The 20,826-nt window shown below is 45.6% G+C and overlaps 1 protein-coding gene across 1 annotated transcript in view; it reads left to right on the forward strand.

Moving 5' to 3' along the window:
* LOC149350548 (uncharacterized) overlaps nucleotides 1-20,826 on the forward strand; it is an 83,177-nt gene that overhangs the window by 31,446 nt on the left and 30,905 nt on the right. Inside the window, exons 8-12 of the mRNA XM_089579605.1 lie at nucleotides 3,212-3,266; nucleotides 8,894-8,961; nucleotides 13,168-13,267; nucleotides 18,376-18,479; nucleotides 19,837-19,929. Of these exons, the coding sequence (XP_089435731.1) occupies nucleotides 3,212-3,266; nucleotides 8,894-8,961; nucleotides 13,168-13,267; nucleotides 18,376-18,479; nucleotides 19,837-19,929 (420 nt within the window). The remainder of the gene's footprint in view (nucleotides 1-3,211; nucleotides 3,267-8,893; nucleotides 8,962-13,167; nucleotides 13,268-18,375; nucleotides 18,480-19,836; nucleotides 19,930-20,826) is intronic.

Below are 20,826 nucleotides of genomic sequence, written 5' to 3' on the forward strand. Positions count from 1 at the left end.
GGCGGAACAAATTTGAAGACGTCCGTCAGCAGTTTTTGCAGTTCGCTCTCTTGCCGGCTGACAAAAGTAATGCAACGGTTGTGCTGGACCGCAAGGATTACATCACAAAAATGGCTCAACTACTGAAAGACAAGACCACATATGCTAAAGTCAAACGAGATCCAACAAAGAAGATCGATGTCTTCCGGCGAAGCGAAAATCCAGCGTATCGCATGGACTTTTTGCACCCATGCGCGACAAGCTTGAAGAACTCGCCAGGCCAACCAGCTTCACATTTGAGTTCTCTTGTTTTTAGCTGAAGAAGTTCAGTATTCACAGGCAAACACTGACTGCGATTCTTGTGCACGAATGTGGACAGCTTCACTTCCGCTAGTCCATGGAAGGCCTTGCGAGTAGGTGCTGCATGGAAGGTCCTGCCACGGTTCTTCCGCCAACCATGAATCATCGACTCGTTCAGTCCAAGATGTCGTGCCGCTCGTGAATTACTGATTTCTTCTGACAGCAGAATTTCCTTCCTCTTGAACAGCGCAGTGTACTGCATCCTCTCCCCTGTTTCAAAAGTCCTACCAGGCACTGGCTGAATATAATATGAAGCATCTCATAGGCCTAATGTGTCCAGAGCCATTGTCACTGTGAAGCCTACTGCCACCGCCGCTCCGTTGCCAGTTGCTGCAGAGTGCCATATGTTTTGCTCTTACCAGCCCTTCGCCTCATTTTACCCTTTTCTACTCCCTACGGTTCTTTCAATTGGTTCTTTTCTGTCTTCTTTCTCTCAGCAGCAGTGCTTGCCCATCCTTTCCACTTTCATAGCCTCTCCCAGCCTCGTCTGCGCTCATACTATGACATCGAGGTTGACAAAAAGTTGCTTTCTCCTCGCAGCTCACGAGCTTGGTGGTAGAGGCATCTTAATGAGCAGTGAAAAAAAAAAAATATTGTGTTATGTTCGTGTTTTGGTTCCAAATATAACGTTAGATGCATTCTCAAAAATATGATTCCCAGAAAAAAAACTCTCCTTACAATCTGTAAATACGGTACTTTTTGTATTTTAATATATCTAAGTCTGTGACATGTAGGAAGAGAATTGCTGCTCACTGTCTTTTGTAGTGCTAGGTTGCCATCTTTTGTCTTGATGTTTTTTTTTTTAATGAAGTGACTGTCTCTTAATTTCTTTTTTATTGGAAGGCAAAAAGTAAGCAAGGCATCTTGAGAACAAAGCCAGTCAATACCCCTGTTACACGGGCACTTTCGATCTTGATGGAACTCAATCTGCATCAAGGTTTTCGAGCGTGGTCGAAGCATTGTGCTTCGCAGACATTTTCAGTGCTCACTGAGAAGTTGCCTTCATGCATGTTGGGTGGAGCCAAACGTTATGCCGACATCCGTAGCATGCTGATGTCCGGCACCACAGTGCGGCCTAGGCTAGTGCATGCAATGCGTCTGCGATTTTGATGTACAACCGCGACCAGTACATTGCATTTCTGGCACCGCAAATCATCAAGCTGGTCCAACCAGCAGTCAATCAGGACAGAAGTTTTGCTCTCGCTCCATAGTTTGTGTCTGTAATGGTTGTGATTCGTAAACTTCCTTTTCTTTGCCGTCATACTTTTGTCGGTTGTGCGAGAAGACGCAGCAGAAGCCTACAGGCATGGGGACACCATCTTTGTTTGCACTGGCAGTGCAGTATGGTGTTGATATGATTTATAAATATGCTTCGTGTAAAGAAGCATAGTGCCCTAAAGTGTCATGCCTTTCAATCAATTTATACGTTAACATTGGTGGTTTTGTTTTATTAACTTGCTTTTCTTTACGTAGTTAAGTGAAGACAAGAGTGTCGGCGCCTGCTTTTGATTGTGCTTGGAAACTTCAATTGTGCTCTAGGAATCAGGATTGAGGCAAGCAGTATTGGGCTCGATTGCACTTGAAAGTGACTGTGAGGCAGTCTCTGATCTGCACCGAGTTCGATGAGCATAGACTCAATGAGGATTGAAAGTGCATGTGTGACAGGGTATACCATAAAAACTCGCGTATAATACAGACCCACATATAATACGAGGCGTGATTTGGGGATAGCAAAAACTGAAGAAAAAGTTTTCGTCTGCGTATAATGTGAGTGAGGCAATCAGCTCGAAGACTTACCGGTAGTCACGAAAGCTGAATGTCGTCCGATATTTTTGTACGCCGGCGCGCCGGGCACGACGCATGTAGCACGGGCACCAAATATCTGGCAGATACAGATCGGGCGCCGCGCACGCACCTACTCATGTCCTTCGCCACGAGCATGCGCAGACCGGCTCCGGAATGCACGCAGGCGCGTGCTTCAGAAGTGTCCATAGTCGTTGCTTTAGTGATCGTTGTCGTCGGGTGCACTGTCTTCCGAAAAGCCCTTGTCAGAGGTATCTTTCCACTGAAACGTGGCTTCTGTACTGTCGAGCGCGTTTGATATCCTGCATTTCTTGAAATTGCAACTGGTGAGCTCTTCGGGAATGCTAGCCCAAGCGTCCGCCATCCAACTGCACAGCGTGGCTAGAGAGGCCTGTGTCCGGCGGCAGTCACTGCAGGCTCTCCCTACCTCATCCAGACCATGTAGCAGCTCTTGATGCAGTACAGATGCTTTTGGCAACTGCGATTACTTTCCTTTTAAAATCAGCTAAGGACTGCTTTCGCTGTCTTGATACCATGGGATCGTAGGTCAGGTCGCGAGGTCAGGTCGTGAGGTCAGGTCAGCATAGTGACGTAGTGACCTGGCCGCCTCGTTAGGGCTGGACGGGGCTCTTTCTTCTGCTGCCCCCTGCGGGGATCACTGCTCAGAGCCAGAAGTAGTGACCTGGCGTCGAAATCGAAACTACCACCACCACTACCTACACCGTCGCTGGGTAGCGCCTCCTCTCACTCAAAGTGTGGTGGTAACAGCACTCGTTAACGAAACCGGAACTGCGGATTTTGCCAGAGAATTGTTTGGATCCACATATAATGCTAGGCGGAAATTTGACATGCTAAGATCCGCAAAAAAAAGCTTTGTATTATACGTGGGTTTTACGGTAATGGTACAGGTGATTGAGCTCGAGATAAGCTGAACGTAGTGCAGTAAAGACCAGTTGAGATGTTGCAGATGATATATGCTTATTTTGTTTAGAGCTGTCATATATCGTTGACTGCTAAGGACTGTATTCTCACAACAGCATGTTGGCATGTTTCTTTACTCTCTTTGCAGAGGCTTCCTCCAAACCTGAGACCTCCTCAGTTAAGGATGCCGCCTCGGAAAAACGGTATTGTCCTGTGTTGGGGAGCTTCGAAACTGACTTACCTATTTTATAGGCATCGTAGACCTATTATGCTAAATATTCTGCCCCCTTTTTTTTTTTAGCATTTGCACAAATTTTTTCCAAAACAGTACTATGCAAAGCACAATGGCTAACCGGAGCACCTTCTCTGCTTGTTGGTGACTGGTACAGCAGCTTGGACTGTCTCTGAGCAGAGAAGCTGCTCCGCAAACATTTTTTCAAAGTCATGTACAGCCAAATTTCTCTGAATGAGCACAAAAATTCGTAAAATAGTTTGATATAGTTGAAATTCATGAGAGAAAATTTTGCCAAAAATGCACACAAGAGAAACAAAATTCAGTCAGTGAAGGGATAGCAACTCGATCTCTCGTTACTAGAGAGCAGAGAGAGACCATTTCTGAAGTTTGGTTTGATAGGATTTAACATCCCAAAGCAACTCAGGCTATGAGTTTTAGTGCCATTACGAAGTCGCTTGCGGCAATTCCAGAGACCACAAAAAGCCGAATGCCAAGTGCCACTTAGGTTGGCTTCCCTGCACAACACCACTAGCACGTAGTGGTGGCAGGTCAAATGCTAGTTACGGTCAGATGTTAGCCCCACATTACTGGGTTGGCGCATGAAAAACAGGGCACCAGAATGAAAGCTATCACCGTTTTCACCACATCCATGAAAGCCGACATGATGGTAGTGCTAGCCACAGTCCGCAGTTTCCTGTATTACTCTGCTTGCCAATCACAAGGCGGAATACTTCGGCGGAAGTACTCCGCCTTGAAACCATGTACCAACTAGCTTTCAAACAAACACTGCTGAATTACCAATTACAGTAATTACAAAATCACCTTTTTAAGACTGTATGAAAAGAGTCAGAGGCATCAAAATTGTTGAGCATACAATATCGTCCCGGGATTAGCTTCTTGTTTAGGTAACAAGAAAAGCTTTAACAGTGGTCTGTTTTTCGTCACGGAGGAATTCTGTTCGGCCATCCTGAATGTGGGCGGTGCATCACTGCAGACTTAAGTTATATCTAAGTTAAGTTATAAGTTATATCTGACTATAGAAAGCTACCACCAACACTATCAGTGGATACGGGAGGCGAAAACGTGTGCTGACTGCCTGGCTACAAACTACAACTATTCACGTTGTGGTATCTTACGTGGTGCTGTTGACAAGTGCAAAGGAAAGATAGTTTAATGATAATGCAGGATAAAGGTGCGAACCATGACGCGAATGCTTGCTGCACCACCACCTGTCACTTGTGTAGTGAGACAAAGCTTGCCACCTGCCCTTTCAAGCAGGCACAGTGTTAAAGAATTGCATGTGTTTGTCAAAAAAAATTGGCGGGGGCTTAGCTTTGGTTAACCCTGGTAGGATGTGAAAGCAGGTGTTTTATACTGCATATGCAGCGCCTCTAGTGGGAAGAGCGCGGCGCGCCATGCCAAGTGGCCGCCATTACCCGACGAGCCGAGTTGGTAACCCGTCTCACGCTCCTGGTATGAGGGCGCGCCATAACGTCACTAGCGCCTCTAGCGGGAGGAACGTGGCGCGCCGTGCCAAGCGGCCGCCGTTACCCAACGAGCCTAGTTGGTAGCCTGTCTCTTGCTCCTAGTATGACGTCACGCTGTGACGTCACTAGGCATGGTATGATGTCAGGGGTCATTCTAAAGGTCAAGCAGGCCAAGTGGCCGCCGCTACGCGAAAGGCCGTTCTTGGGAGTAGTATTGCTTTCACAATAAAAAATTTAGGAACAGTTCAATATAGCCAATAATTCGTGATGTCCATGTTCGATGTAGCAATGTTTGACTGCAATAGACTTGTCTATTTTGTGCAAAAAGAATACAGGAACAGGTGTAATTTGTGCTGCATTTGACAACTCTTGTGAAGGACCTCCAGCATTGTGATTAAAAAAATAAAAAAGGGAACCCCCCCCCCCCCCCCCTTATGCGCGCGCATGCATGCACACACACACTCTTTCTCTCTCTCTCTCTCTATTAGAGCATTTCTCCTCCATAGTTAAAGGCAGATGCTGTTTTTCTTTGCATAAGATGCTGTCTGAACAAAGCAGTAGCTACCACTGTTTGTTGTGAACTCCCAGTAAAGTTTTGTTTACATTCAGTAGTTGCTGTGCCGTCACGTTCATCTTCAACTAATGCCAGCTTCTGCTTACCAAAGCCGCCGCGGTGGCTCATAGGTTATGGTGCTTGGCAGCTGTCTCGAAAGACGCAGGTTCAATCCCGGCCGTGGCTGTTGCATTTCGATGGAGGCAAAATGCTAGAGGCCTGTGTACTGTGCGATGTCAGTGCACGTTAAAGAACCCCATGTGATCGAACATATCTGGTGTCCCTCATAGTCTAAGTCGCTTTGGGATGTTGAAGCCCGTGAGCCAAACCAGCTTCTGCTTACCCTAGCTCTTGATAACGTTCGTCAATAAGTTATCAGAATTGTTACAACCTTTTATACACTTTTTAAGGTGTATTTTTGAGTGTGAAACAATATTCATAGTAAATCATTTGATTATTACTATGCATGCACTATTCTTTTATGCTTATGAGCTAGTTTATGCTTATGAGCTGGCATGAAGTCTCTCTGAGAGATAGTTTGTGTTTCTGCCAATCCAGTGTAATACAAGAACTTGTATACACTTGAAGTGCTTTTTATTGCATTCACATTTTTTTGGGAGGCTGTGCTTAGGTTACATTTTATGTTGATTTCGTTGAAAGGGCAAAGATAGAATACTGCCCAGGACCACTAATCAGCTGATGCCCGACTTGATTATGTAATATGTTGACACACTCGGGAACACTGGCTCAAGGCTTCAAACACATTGCTGCCATGCGTCATGAGTTTCACATGCCTTGAGTGGACCCAACGTTTGACTTCTCTAGCAGTGCCCACAGAATTGCGCAATCAGTTTGTGTGAGCCTCCTTACACAAAACTGCATGCTTAGGGCCAAGACAGTGCAGTGCTGTCCAAAAGTGTGCTAAGCTGCTTCTTCATATTCACGCTAATTATGTGTGGGGTTTATTTCATTCACTGCAGGCCATTGATAGGCCCAAGTGGGAGGAGCACATTGATTGCTCTCTGTGGCGATGGGCTTACATGTGTTCAGCCATGCAGTGCTTAACATTAGCTATGTGATGCCCTGGTCATTTGCATCCAAGGCTTCTGCATTTAAAGAAGCTGCATCTCACTGTGATGTCACAAGTGCAGATGTGTGCAGGTTTGAATTCGGGATGCCTTTCATAGTTTTGTTGGCACGAAGTCTTTGTGCAATTTTTGCAGCTATCTGTAGTGTTTGGCCCTGTACTATGTAGGACAGCTTTTTGCTGTCTTGCATATATAACTTTAAAGCCAAACACTAAACACCCCTTCTTCATACAAGAAATGCGGCTGTACTGTTGGCTGCATCTTGCCATGTGTACAGTACTGAAGTTAAAGAAATGTTCATGAAACGTGGCAGCTAGCCTGATTTATTTCATTTTTTTATTTGTCACACATAAGCTTTCTCCTGTTTTGTAATGACCGCTAGTATGTATATGGTTCTGCAGTGCAAGAATTTCTGTGCTAGAACCCTGGATATGGCTTGTTTAACAGTTGCTGCATCCAGAACATCCTGTATGGAGAGTCTTGCACACAGGGTTTTCCTTTGAAACCCAGCAAAACTGTACATCTCTCAGTGTATTCTTAGGAGCTCTCAGTCAGAAAAATAGTTGAGAGCTTACCATTTGGGTCATTGTGGGTAATGCATGGCAGGGCTGCCATGCATTCTGATTGTTACATTTTGCCCAGTTTTGTGCAGAAGCGCTTCTTTTTTCTACTCCTACCGTTGATGCAGCTGTCTCACCGAGACGGTTGCTGTTCTGGCTCTTGCAGCTGTAGGCCTGTCTGGGCTATATACAGTAATCCCTCGTTATAACGAAATCGCTTTACTCGAAATATCGCTTTATTCGAAATTTATTTTGGTCCCGACCCAAACGCATGCATTTTGAGCCGCATTACTCGAAGCGCACGAAGAGCTTGACCCGCTTAGAGCGAAGTGGCATGCGGAGGCATCGCCGTCGCCGTGCGTAGGAATCGCCGCCGTGGCGCCGACCCTTTGCGCATGCAGTGCCAAATTAATACCGCCGACGAATTAGACTCATGCAGGCATAGAACAGCCCACAATTAATACCAAACCTACGATCGATGACCTGCCTAGTAACGGGCACCAAGAGACGTGCCGAGTGTCCCCTGCTCAGCGGGGCCAAATTCCATGGTGCAGCGCGCCCGAACCGTTAATCTCGGTCGGAAGCGCATTCCTGGTGCTCCCCGTGACAGAACCCACACGAAAATAAAATTTTCCTCGCGCTTTGCGATGCCAGAAAACCGCGGTGTCTTGGATGCGGAAAAGTGGCCGGTCATGCTCGATTCGCGCCAATCAACTAGACAAACGATCTAAATGCGTGGTAGGGTCACTGAATTTCGTTGTTACGGCGGGGACACATGTGCGAAAAGTGAGCGCGATTCACCGCGGCGCGAAGTTGCGAGCGGCATCGCAGTGTCCGATCGCATCTCGCCGCTTGCGCCATGTCAACGATGGGCCGCCCGCGGCAAACGCTACGACGGTTAGCAGGAGCCAACGCGAGCGCGGAGAGCCGCAGCGTCATGATGACGTAGGGCGCGCTCCTCTGAGCCGGGCCGGCCGTGGCTTGCCAGCCTTGATGCCGGCCGCCGGCGTCTGAAAACGCAATAGTATTGTTTGTTCAAGTCCATAGCAAGCCCTGGGGGTAGAGGTGATGACTGCGATACAAGCAGATTTCATCCAATAGCCACTTTGGTGCTGCTCCTGCCTGATGCGGTTCGCCTGCCGTCTGCTAGCTATCTCCGTTGCTGAAGGCGTTGCGGAGATCTAACGTATCTTTTATTATGCGGCCGGTTGACAGTAAAGGGGTGCCGGGTGTAGCGCCTTTATTTGAGTGCTGGCCAGTCCCGAAGCGCAAACAGCTGCGGCATCGATGCGAAACCGGCTAGGCTTAGCAGCGACCAGGGCAGTCAGGGAGCAGCGCGCAGTTTGTCACCCGGCGTTCCTGCAGGTGGCGTCATTGCCGAAAGCTCCGCTCTTGCACAGGCATGCTGTCGTTGCTCGAATCTAGGAGGCAGACTTTATGGCCTCCTGTATCATCTTCATCATCTTTGAGGAGTATCATCTTTGAGGATCGCTGACCAATACTGAGTTGCTGGGAGAAGTAACAAATGTGCTACGAGCAAAATTTGTACCGAAAGCTACATTGGCCATGAACTTGCGAATGCGCTGTGGCAGTGCTACCAGGAGGCACAGAGACCGACCTTGAGCTGTTGCCTAGCAACCGTCATCCGCCAGCTTCCTCGCAGTTGTGGCACAATTAAATCTTGACTGTTTTAGCTTTTTTTTTTTAGCGGTCGCTTATATCGAATTATCGCTTATAACGAATTTTTTCGCCGTCCCGCTGACTTCGTTATAACGAGGGATTACTGTATATACAGAGCACAGAAAGCATGCTGAAATACTGCTTTCACATGCTGACTCCTGTTGCTCATAGCTTGTGATCTGCTGCCTGACTGAGAAAGTAAAAGCGCAGTGCCATATGGCTCACAGATGGCAAACCACCGACCGGCCCTACCACGAAACCAGCTCCAGTACCGAAGCTTGCCGTGGCTGTCCAGGTAAATAACAGTGCTGCTGCAGACCTTGGCTCTTTGATTCTGAGGAGAATAGCGTCCGGTGAAAGATGTAGCAATTCATGAGAATTGCTTTTCCCCTCTATTGCACGAGCTTGTTGCAGATTGTAAGCTGCAACTAGCTGTTCAGGCTTTCTTTCAGGAAGAACACCTAACTCGTGTGCTTTATTGCTGTCATGTTCAAGTGCCATGTTGGCATGGTAGATGAACATGGCTTCTTTGGCTTGCCACACACGTGCCAAAAGCATTGGCAGCTTGTGTGGCAGTATGAGCTTTCAAAAGGATTTACATTTTTTTTACTGACTTTGGTTACACAATACAAGTTTCATGTAAGCAGGACCCCAGAACTCAATGTAAAAGTTCCATGAGGGGTCCGTAGATTTAAGAAATGAACACATTCTGAATACTCAGTCAGCTATTGGAGGTGCAAAATGGAAAGGAAAAAAAAAACAATAAGTTATGAAATTAACAAACTGTGCCTCTGTGGCATACCTTTTTTCTTTTTCTTTCAAACAATTGCTGTACACTGCGTCTTACATAACCTTTTGCAGTGGAATCGTAGTTATGAATCTGATTTCTGGAATTTTACAACAAATTGGCCTTGGCTCGGATGACTTCTCACAGAAATAAAGTAAAAGTCTGTATTGCATGGTGAGAGATTGCTCTGGACGTGGCAACCTGTGATATTGTAAAAAAAAGGAACGCAGTCCTGAGCTAGAAAGCAAACATTGTTGATGCCTGGGGCTCTCTATAGTTTCTGTGCTGTAGCTTTTTAGTACCTATCGCACAGCACTAGGAGGGGAATTGAGAGGATGGAAATTGAAAAAAAAAAAAAAATTGTTCTTTCCCAGTTCCACCCTAAACCTGCTCGACATTAAAAAGTATGCCAATATTTTGTTATTTGTAGATGGCAAGCATAAACCAGCAAAGATCTCAGACTAAAAAACTTAACAGAAAATGTTCAAATTAGCTGTACTGAATAACTGCAGGGGCTATGCTTAGTTTAGTTGCGTGAGGTGTTCATGTTCAGGCTTTTTTTTTTTTTTAGGTTTAACATCTGATGTGAGAAGGTAGCTCTACTGGCTTTTTTGTTGTAAGTTAAAGAAGCTGTTTAGGAGTTTGGTTCAAAAGTATTCTTTGTCGGCCTAGTTTGTAAGTTTCTCAAATGGAAATAATTTCAACATGAGCAAGACGCAGTTGCAAGAGAGGCACGTGACATAGATGAGTGCTGACCTTGTCATTGATGCATGTTGAAGGGGTGCTTATTTAGTGGTCACTTGCTTTGACGATGAAAGCAGCTTCGGCCAACGCTCTTTGTTTGCACTCTGAAAAGGCAGTGAACAAAGAAGTTCTGTATCAGTAGCTTTTTAGACACCGTAGTAGACAGCAACGACAGCCATGAGACATGTGGTCTTTCTTTGTGAGTGCCGTCCACAGTTGCATCAACAATATGACATCAGTATATAGCAACAGTACAGCTATACACACGCCGCTAGTTGGCTGCTAGATAGCATTTTTAAAATGCTGTTGCAAGTAACAAGAAAATGGTGGTCTTCTTTCTTGATGAAAGGTACTATTTGAAAAGAATAATCATTAAAAAAAGAACTCAAGTTTCTGGTGTTGGAGAACATTCCTTCTGTTTCAAACGTCAAAGCGTATTTTTTCCACTTCTCATGTCAGTGTGAGAAGCTAGTAGCTGGCACCACTGCATGGATGTCTGCTTGGTGCGTGGAGGATGTGATCGCCAGCACAAACAGTGGGGCAAAGCTAAGCAGTACATGCACGTTTGTTAGTGTCTGTGCCACTTGCTGTGTTCCATTGTTTGCTGTCATTCTTACGTCTTTAAACATGCATCACTCAGTCTATGACAGCTATGTCTTCATGCATTGTATAACTTAGCTGGTGTCTCATGGATAAAAAAAACGCTCCTTAGGCATGTCTTGCCAGAGCATCCATAGTGGCAGATGCTGGGAAGCTTTGGAAACTGCTAGAAGGTTGGTTTCCCACTGCACTGTGGTGTTCAGTGACGTGCGCCACTTGCACACTGCACACCTTCTGAGACTTAAAGGGACACTGAGGAGAAATTGAAATTGGCTTGTATCAACAGAATACCAGCTCCTGATTACAAAAACGCCACTCATACTGACAACAAAGCTCTTGTAATGTAGAAAAGAGCAAGAACCAAAATACAGGTATCGCTGCCACAGGCCAAACTCACAAGTACAAGCGTGATGACGTCATAGGACAAAACAGTGTTGCTAGAACCAATGGTTCTAGTAACACTAGGACACGAGGAACCACGAATCACTGAGGCGCCGCCAATGCATGCGTAAATCTCCTTGACGTCGCCACATGGCGCCACGTACCCGGCAGCTACGCGCGCGCCTGCAGCATCGGGACCAATCAGCGCCTGCTCACCGGCTATAGGCGGGCTCCCGGTATTCCGCTAACGGTAACAAGGTACACGGTATGCTAAAGGTGTCTATTTGCGAGAACTTCGTTGACGACTTCGAGAACAGGATCCATCGTAACGCTGGCAAAACGCCGGTGCAAACGTAAGCGAAGCGACGGTAGTGACGGCCGCAATAGCCGATAGATGCCTTCAACGTGCGGCCGGCGGTAGCTTTCATTTCGGCTGCTGCTAGGCCGCTGTGCTGGCTGTCAGAAATCCCGGAGTCTGCGTTACGTCATGTGCACGCCATGTTTCACGTCACTTAGTCCTGTGTCGTCATAGGAGAATCCCAAGTTTGAATCTGAGCGGCGGGAAAAACTTTGTCAACTTCGAATCTAAATTTCTCAGAAATAAATACATCTTTCGCTGCCAGCCAAGTGGCAACAAAGCCATGAAATGCCGAACTATCAGATTTTGCTATAAAAAAAATATTAATAGAGCTCTCCTCACTGTCCCTTTAAGTTGATCAGATATGAAGTTTGCCAGCCATCTGGGATCTGCGCAGTCATGTCTATGAAACTGGGTTGTGTGGCTCAAGCAGATGCCGTGTTGTCTGTCACTGCATCTTACATATATATTGTGCTTCCACAAGGTACCCATCAGGCACACCTTGTGCCTTGAAGCATAGCAGCATTGTTTAAAAAATTCATTGATGCAACTCTGTATCAAAAACTTGTCTGCACTTTGCACTTGTGTCAACCAAGGGCATAAGCAAGATTCTGCTGTGAAACTGGCAAACTGTCATACTTGTATTTTGTGCACAAGTTGAAAGGGCCCCACTGATAGTTTTTGCATATTGCAGACACCACATGCATTTTTTAGAGCACTGGCTTAGACACGGAAGTGTTTCAGCTCTATGTGCTATGAGGAACCCACAGATTTTATTAAGGATTGTTTGGGCTGCGTAGCGTTAACTGGTGCATTTACTGCTGGGGATATCGGGTGGGGATCACCGGCATATATGCTACACCCTGTTTACTAAGGCTGGGATACAAGGCTACCCAGAACAGTCACGGCCAGCGGTAGGGAGAAGTTTCAGCACATATTGGAAATTTTTAATAAGTGCATTGCTGCAGACTGAAGTACAGTTATGAAGTCATGTCCTTTTGAGAACTTATGGAGGTCTGTGTCTGTTGTACTTGGAGCATATAGTGACTGATGGAAGCACTGATTGATGTGCTTCCAATTTCTGCAGTTCCGAGACTTTTTGCCTTTTCTAAAGTGTTTATGCAAGTAAAGACTCATTTTGTTGAATTTTTTGAAATTCTGGTAAAAAGTTACTAGTTCCTTTCGAACATAAAACAGTGCAAATTGCTTGCCTGAGTCTGGTGAGAAAAGGATCTATGCTTGATAGTTAATGAGTTGTCTCGGTGTTCAAATCCCATTTTCAGGCATGCACCTCAGGTTACTTCTCAGAAATAGGCCGAAACATTTCGTTTGTTGGGTTCCAAGCATTGAGATTGGCAAGGCTAAAATCAAAGGACAGTTTTGGTTGGGCTGGGTTGTCTAATTGAAATTGATTTCATTTTTCTGTTTAATGTTTGGCACCAGCTTCTCAGAGACATCACCTGAGACATTGCCCCTGTGTTGGGAACATCTGTTGGATGTCGGAACATGACTAACTTTGGTGTTAAAAACAGAAGGTAGTTGCTTCTTGAAGATAGCGGCATGGGCAGACCACCATCTTTACTCTGTTAATTTAGGGCCTGCACTACTTACAATGATTCCTTCATCTTTAGGGGCCTCCTGCCCAGGCGCCCAAAAGACCAGGCCCACCAGCAGATGGACCATCTGCTGGACCAGCAAAGAAAGCAAAGCCAGACCCAAATCCTGAAGAAGGTGCGTTCATTTTTGTATATGCATGTGTATGTGCTTGCAACATTTTTGGGGTATATGAAACTTTGTAATGGTAATTCTGGGGCATTTATTGAATTGGAAGAGACCACTAATCAAGTGGTGTCTTAGTAATGGCCACAAATAAAAGTGAAAATATTATGTTTATGCTTGCTGCCTAAATCACAAAATTCAATGAGAGCAAACATAAACATTGCCAATTAAAAAAAAAAATTTCTGCTGCTTTCACCTCTCTTTATTCCTTCGATCGTGGTACTGTCCAGGCATCCATCCACTATAAGACTGCTGCTGCGCCTTTCCTTACAACTACTGTATAAATGCGTGTAAGGGCCGCACCCTGTTTTCCCGAAGGAAATAAAAATGAAAGATCCGTGTAAGGGTCGCACCCAAACTTACTTTCCACCACTCACGCGGGAATAGCCTTCGAAATGCATGCACTGTGGCCGCCGCGATCAGCTCCTGCTGCGAGCAACAGTGCGCATGATCGCGGAGGCCACGCATGCGCATAGGAGCTTCCTGGTGCCTTCCACAGATGATGCCCGAGGCCACAGGTCATCATCATCATCAACTTTTTACTCCGCCGCGAGCTCCTGCTATCGATATTGGCATCAGTATCGCCAGCTCCAGCTTTTTGTAGGCACGGGAGTTTGTTAGTGTGTTAGTTCACCGTTGTGGCTTTTGTGTGCTGCAGCCAAGCGTTGCAATTTCAGCATGATATGGGCAAGCACCTTAATAGCTACATGGTTGAGATTTTGCTCTTGAACACGGCAAGCGTGTGGTGGGAAGGAAATTCAACGTGGCCGATAAGTGCGTCCGACGATGGTGCAACCAGAAAGATACATTGAGGAGCACAAACTGCAAAAAGCGGGCTTTCGGAGGCAAGCCATGCAATTTCCCAAACTAGAAGAAGAGCTGCTCTGCTGTGTCTAGTACACTGTAGCTATGTGATGGAAGTGCGGAACAAAGACTATGTGTTGACAACGGACATGCTGCGCGACTTGTGGGATGAGCATGCACCAGAGCACAGCACCAGCTCGGAGGCTGAAGACTCCACGAGTGACAAGTGAACGTAGAATAAATGCCGCTCATTCCCTGATTGGCGTATTTTTACTTTTAAAAACATTTTTTTCTCACATTGCATGTATGGGCACCCTGAAAATTGGCCCTCGAATCTGGAAAAAGAAAGTGTGGCCCTTACATGCGTTTATACGGTGCTTCTGAGATCTGTGCAGATGCGCGGCCTCTGTGGCTTCAGAGAAGTGAAGTTGCTCGTGCCTTGAGCTACGCAGCATGGCACAAACATTGTCAATTTATTTTTGTTTATGAAATGTGTGGGCGCAGGCATTGGATGCTATTGGGCAGCGCCTTTGCAGTCAGCATGCCTGCTGCATGCTGCCTGTGTACAACCTGCCATGTGTTTGCGGGCTGTCAGCTCCCAGCTATGTGCAGCCTCCAAGAGGTGTTTCGAAGAATTTGGTGATGCCTTACAACCACATGTCCCACCCGGTGATAAGAAAGGTTGCACAAAGCTTGAGGCCTGGGGGGCGTGCAAGGGGTGGTCACGTGGTCACGAATGAGCGCACACCCCCCACTCGAAGATGATGAAGGTAGCAAAGACACATTTGCGAGGTGGCCATATGGTTGTTGTGAGCAGTCGTATGCTCTGGCATCGGGGGATGTTGCAAGTACCGCTCTTGCTGTAATAAGTTCCAGGGATATTCTAGTTGCACAAGAAAGTTACCAGCAGTGTGATGTGTATGAAATGTGATTAAGAATATTGTATGTCACTGCACTGAGTGGCATTGCTGTGTCTACACTGGAAGCCCTGTTGCACAGGTTTTTATGTTTGTGTAGAGGTGCAGTTACACTTCCTATATTTAGTACTCTCGAGAACATTTAACTAATGTTAACTTACGCATTACATTTGTTAGATCAGCAGATCAGGAATGGGGCCCTTGCATGGGATTTGGGATGCCTGTGGTCAAGATGAAATAATTAAGGTGCATCTTGGTGTTTTTGAGCATTAAGGATTATGGTCAAGATGAAAAAAAAAAAGGTCAAGGAAAGAGTCAGAGGTCACATGAAATAATAATGATAAAGAGTGGAAATTTGCTCATAAGGAAAGTTAGACAGTAAGGACACTTCAACATAGTCCTGGTATCCTCATTGTGGTGAGTGGAAACTCTACAGGCAGCCAACAGCCTCTTTGCTTGTGATATTTGGCTCCCTGCAGTTACTTCCTTTTCTTGGTGATGGAGCATAAGCTTAGGGGATGTCATCTTAAAGCCATGGGCGACATCCAGAAAAAAGCACAGATTCTCATTCTTGGATAGCAGTACTTCTGGGGAGTTTACAATTGAGGTAAAAGGTGCTGGGGAAGAGTTATTACTGCACAAAAGAACTATTTTGAAGAGCATAGTAGTAAAAAGGTCCATCTAAGAAACTTTTTCATCATACCCATGATAAGACTATGTTCTGAAAACAATGAGCTTAATGCTTATGTTCTATTCCAAACTTGTTGAAATATTTTTGTAGTGCTCCTTGCTTTTGTATTTATTATTATTATTATTTACATATACTGTTGTCTCGCAGAGCAATACATTACAGGAGTGGGTGCATACGCAAACAGTGATCACAATATAGCAACAAGTGTACAAAGGAAAGCAAAGAAAATAAACACACTATCACATATGGTTTTGTAGTTGATTGGAAAATTTGTCGTGCGGCAATGCACGAAAGGAACCATCCAGTGAATTCCACATTTCTCTAGGGTACGGAAAAAAAGAGTATTTGTAAGAATCAATTGATGCCCGTAATGGAACTAAGTTGAGCAGGCTACTGTGTCGTGTGCATGGCGCAGAAGTATTGGAGAACTGAATTGGTGCTTGTACAGATAAAGTGCCAGGTATAATCTTGTGGAAGAGAATGATGTGGTCATGTATGCGCCTGTCAGCAAGGGATGGAGACGTTAAGATGGTGGCATGTGTTGAGGGCGAGAAATTGCAGTCATAACAGCAGTAAATAAATCTGATTGCTTTTTTTTTTTGACCAGTCTGAAGTAGTTTTATATCGCATAGATGATAGGGTGACCAAACCGTAGAAGCATATTGCCAGGTATCATTGTAGTGTCCGTTCGTTTGCGCTCAAGGACACAGGAAAGGGTTGTTATCATTTTGGTTATCGCAGCCATGAAGAGCTGCATCTACGTTTTTCTAGATTACCGTAGATGATCTTGTCCTGTTATCTCGAAGTTTCCTTGCCGGCTTTAAATTGAGTGTTGCCGCGAGCGGCGGGCATTCATAGTTCGACGACTGACGATCACATCTGTTGCTTACGCCGCTGCCGTGCTGTTTAGTTCTTTTGCGGGCGCAAGTCAGCCCAAATAAAGAGCTTTGTTTGTAAGTCTTGTTAGTGTCTCACTGCCAGCTGGACTGCCGTCACTACGTGACAATATTCATCAAGTGGTATAACCAAAGATTTATACACTGCAATCTTACATTCTTTTGGGGCTATTTTCAAGCTGCGTTTTAGAAAACCAAGTTTTCTCGGTGCTTTTGCCCACATTATTTCTATATGCCTGTGTCATTTCAGATTAGATTGTGCATTACTAATATTTTAGGGGGTGTTTGTGACTGACTTCGTGCTTTGTTTATAGTTGAAGTTGTTTAGCTTCAGAAATTCTTGACTGTCCTTGTGTTTCATACTCGAGAGCTGCAGTGATGTAATGCATCAGCCGATTACTGTACTCTAGCTAATTACCATGTGGCTGTATACCAGACCTTAATGACACCTACTGTGCTGCTGAATGATGATGAAAACTTTATTTGTAACAAGGGAGTTTTGGACGCGTCGGTCCTTGGGCCCCCGCACGGCCCCACTGCACTCAAACGTTCATGTCCCGGAGGCTCATGACGCTGGCAGCCCGGCATGTGGCGATGGTTTGCTTGGCCGGGTCCTCGGAGCGCAGTAGGGTCTCCCAAGCCTCCCAAGTGGTAAGGTGCTCCAGGCCCCGCGAGGGAGGATCCGCCGGGCAGAAGAAAAGAATATGGTCGAGAGTGGCTTTGGGGTGGTGGCAGAGGGTACAGGAAGGGTTCGTGTGGACTGGGTGATATCGCGAGCGTATATAAGGGGAGGGCAAAGTGCGTGTTTGGAGCCGCCTCCAAAGTGTCTGATGGTAATTGTCTACGGAGGGATGAGGTGGGGGGTAGAGCCGATGCTCGGCTTTGCAGGCCTGCGTCATTTCACTGAATGAGTGCATGCGCTCCCGCGAGAACCCCAGGTCGGAGGCCGCCGGTGCCCGGTTGAGAGAAGCTCGGGCTAAAGCGTTGGCGGTCGTTTCCGGGATTCCCGGAGTGGGCAGGCACCCATATCAGCTCCACATGGCGGGGCGGGTGCGCGGCGAGGGAGTCGAGTATGCGAAATGCAGGGACGTGAACTCTCCCGCGAGCAAAATTTAGTATGGCAGTTTTGGAATCTGACAGTATATATCGGGCCTCCATGCGTGTGATGGCCAGGGCAATGGCGGCCTCTTCGGCCTCCTCGGAAGTGGCAGCGGGGGATATGTGAAGGGTGGCAATCGGTTGGAGGGAGGGATTTGTGATGGCTACAACCGCGTCTTCGCCTGTGCATGCAGCATCCACCCAAACGGCAAACAGTTCCGCGCCATAGTATTTGTGGAGCGCCCGAGCGCGAGCTCTGCGTCGGGGTTCGTGGTAGGTGGGGTGCATGTGTTTGGGGAGAGGTCTGATAAGTAGTTCGCGGTGAATATGGCGGCGGACCTGGAGCTGTGTGGGATCCGTGACTGGTAGGCATATACCGAGGGTGTGTAGGATGTGTCTCCCGGTGGCGGTTCTCGCGAGACGTATGTATTGTGTCTGTCGGTGGGCCTCGATAAGCTCCCCTATCGTATTGTGTAGGCCTAGTTGAAGGAGTTTTTTGGTTGAGGCATTTAGGGGTAGGTGTAGTGCTGTCTTAAATGCTTTGATTTGCCACTTTTGTCTGTTATGATACCTCCAACCTGTGTAACTCCTTTATTGGAGTCTCTCTGGCTTGAAACCAGATCACTAAATATTGCTCCACTGTGGCATTTCCAGGTAGTGCAGTGCCGAAGGCACCAGACGGAAAACCTGCTGCCAGAAAGATATTGTCGTGTGACATCTGTAATATCAAGCTCAACTCGGAATTTCAAAGGAATGAGGTATGTTCAACTTTTTCATAGTTTCTTTAAGTCCTGGTAGCTAAGTTGCTGTGATTAATTAACCCCTAATAGGGTACAAGGAGGAGTAAAGCGGAACTTAATCTTTTAGTGCTGGAATTGTTTCGTCAGCACAAAATACTCGCTTTAAACCATTTTTCAGTGCCCCCTACTAAATGCCTCACGCAAAAAGGTGGAACAGTGTTTGTCCCACTCACCATGAGAGTTTCCACAGTACAGTGGGATGAGGTATGTTCCGCTGACATGTTTTAAGTTGAACAAAGGAAAAGAAATAAATATAATGTCGTCCTCCTTGCACCGACCGAACCCTACATTTATTTATTTATTTATTGGAAATACCTGCAGCACCCGTAGGCATTATTGCAAGGGGGATGAGGATACATAACAGAAGAATAGGCCAGAAAAAAAAAAAGAGGAAGAAAAAAGAAAGCAATACAACAAGGCATGACACAGCAAGTACAAAATGAATGAAATATGAAACAACAAAAAGACATGACGAAAAAAAGAAAGAAGAAAAAAAAAAGAAAACCAACTGCGCACTCATACATCCGACAGCAACGCGCGGAACATAGGTTCGGAACGGCACTCAACAATTTCATGGGGCAGGCGATTCCAGTCATGAATGGTAGATGGGAAAAATGCGTTTTGATAAGTGTTAGTTTTGCATTTAATTTCTCTAATCTTTCATCCATGGTCAAGTCTGTTTGACCTGAAATGCGGTGGAAGCAAATAATTTTCTTTATCTATTTTTATTTTTCGGTGAAAGATTTTATACAGCATTTCTAACCGGGAGTTGGTACGGCATTTCCGTAACAGCTCCCATCCCAGCGTTAGTTTAATGTTAGTAACACTGCTGTTAAAATCATAATTACTTGAGACAAACCGAGCGGCAAAGTTCTGAATACGCTCAAGCATGTCTGTTAAATTTAAAGTAGGGGGTGCCAAACAATACAAGCATACTCCAATATTGGCCGAATATAGGTGAAATATAGAAGCTCTCTAACTTTTAGTGGTGCCATTTTAAAATTTCTTGATACTTGATGATACTTTAAGGGACAAAAACGAAGTCCACGAAGACAGAGCATGCACTGATAACTGCTGTTTGTGAGAGAGCCAGGTGCGACATGAAGTGCGTGCCCAGCAGTTGTCGGAGCTCTTTCTTCATGGTCTTTGGTGTCGTGCCCTTCGTAGTGTAGGGTCTCAGTGGTAGCATGCTAATCGAGCATCATGTACAACCAATTCACTGGTCAAGTGGTTTAAGTGTATCCATAATATGTATGTGTGCGTGTGCAGCTTGTTAATGTTTTTTTTTCATGTAGTGTCTTTGTGTCTTGTGCAGCACTTGAAAGGGAAGGTTCACAAGGATCGGCTTGCTGAGCTGCAGGGGGGACCAGGTGGTGCCGTTAAGCCTGCTGGCCCCGTGCAGCAGAAGGTAGGATGCCAGTAGGCAGTTTGAGCGTGCTCTGGTGAAACAAAGAAATGTATCATTTTACTGTCAGAGACATAGTGCAAAAAAGAACTGGACTAAATTTTTTTTGTTCTATTGCCATTGTGCTGCATAACATTGCAAAACATTGACACAGCTGCTGACTGAGAGAATTTCAGTGCTAAATATAATGTTTCAGCTCCTGTACTAGAGCTGTCCTACGCATGCACAGGATGTTGTGGAGGTGACAATGAAAAGGCATTGAAGTATGACACATAACATGGCAGATGTGTAGTATCATTTACAGTAGACTCTTAATAATTCAAACTTCTAGGGACAAGAGCTTTTGTTTGAATTATCCAAAGTGCACCTTAATCAAATCAAATAAAGTCAAATCATTTTATTTCTCCAGATATAGGCTTTTCGGAGCACCTGGGCTGAAAGCTGCTTGAGACAGCTTGACGAGGCCCAGGTGACCATTACAGGGTTGAGCGTGGCGAATATAAAAGCACTGCGGAATAAATAGAACAGTAAAACCGATGTGTTCTCACATGTGTTTACAAAGCATTCACAACTGATGATATGCAACATAAAAGTTTTATCTAGATAAGGCACTAGTGTTGAAACAGTGTAATCTAATAGTTGCAAACCATGAAACTTAGAGTAACAGATTACAGATGCAAAACAGCAGGTACTGCTTGAAACGTCAGTGTAGCAAGTTGTACAGTTTTTCAAAGCAGTACATATACATGTAAGCACAGCGCATGTGTAAGTAAGGAAGAGCAACAAGTAATAACAACAGTCATTTGAAAGGCGCAACCGCATCAACAAATGTGTAGGACTAACATGCAGAGTATTTTTTATGTGGTTCTTAGTCTCACGTGTTCAGAAATTGCTGTGAAA

This window comes from Amblyomma mixtum, chromosome 3, assembly GCF_055824585.1.
Source record: "Amblyomma mixtum isolate Tamu chromosome 3, ASM5582458v1, whole genome shotgun sequence".
NCBI lineage: Eukaryota > Metazoa > Arthropoda > Arachnida > Ixodida > Ixodidae > Amblyomma > Amblyomma mixtum.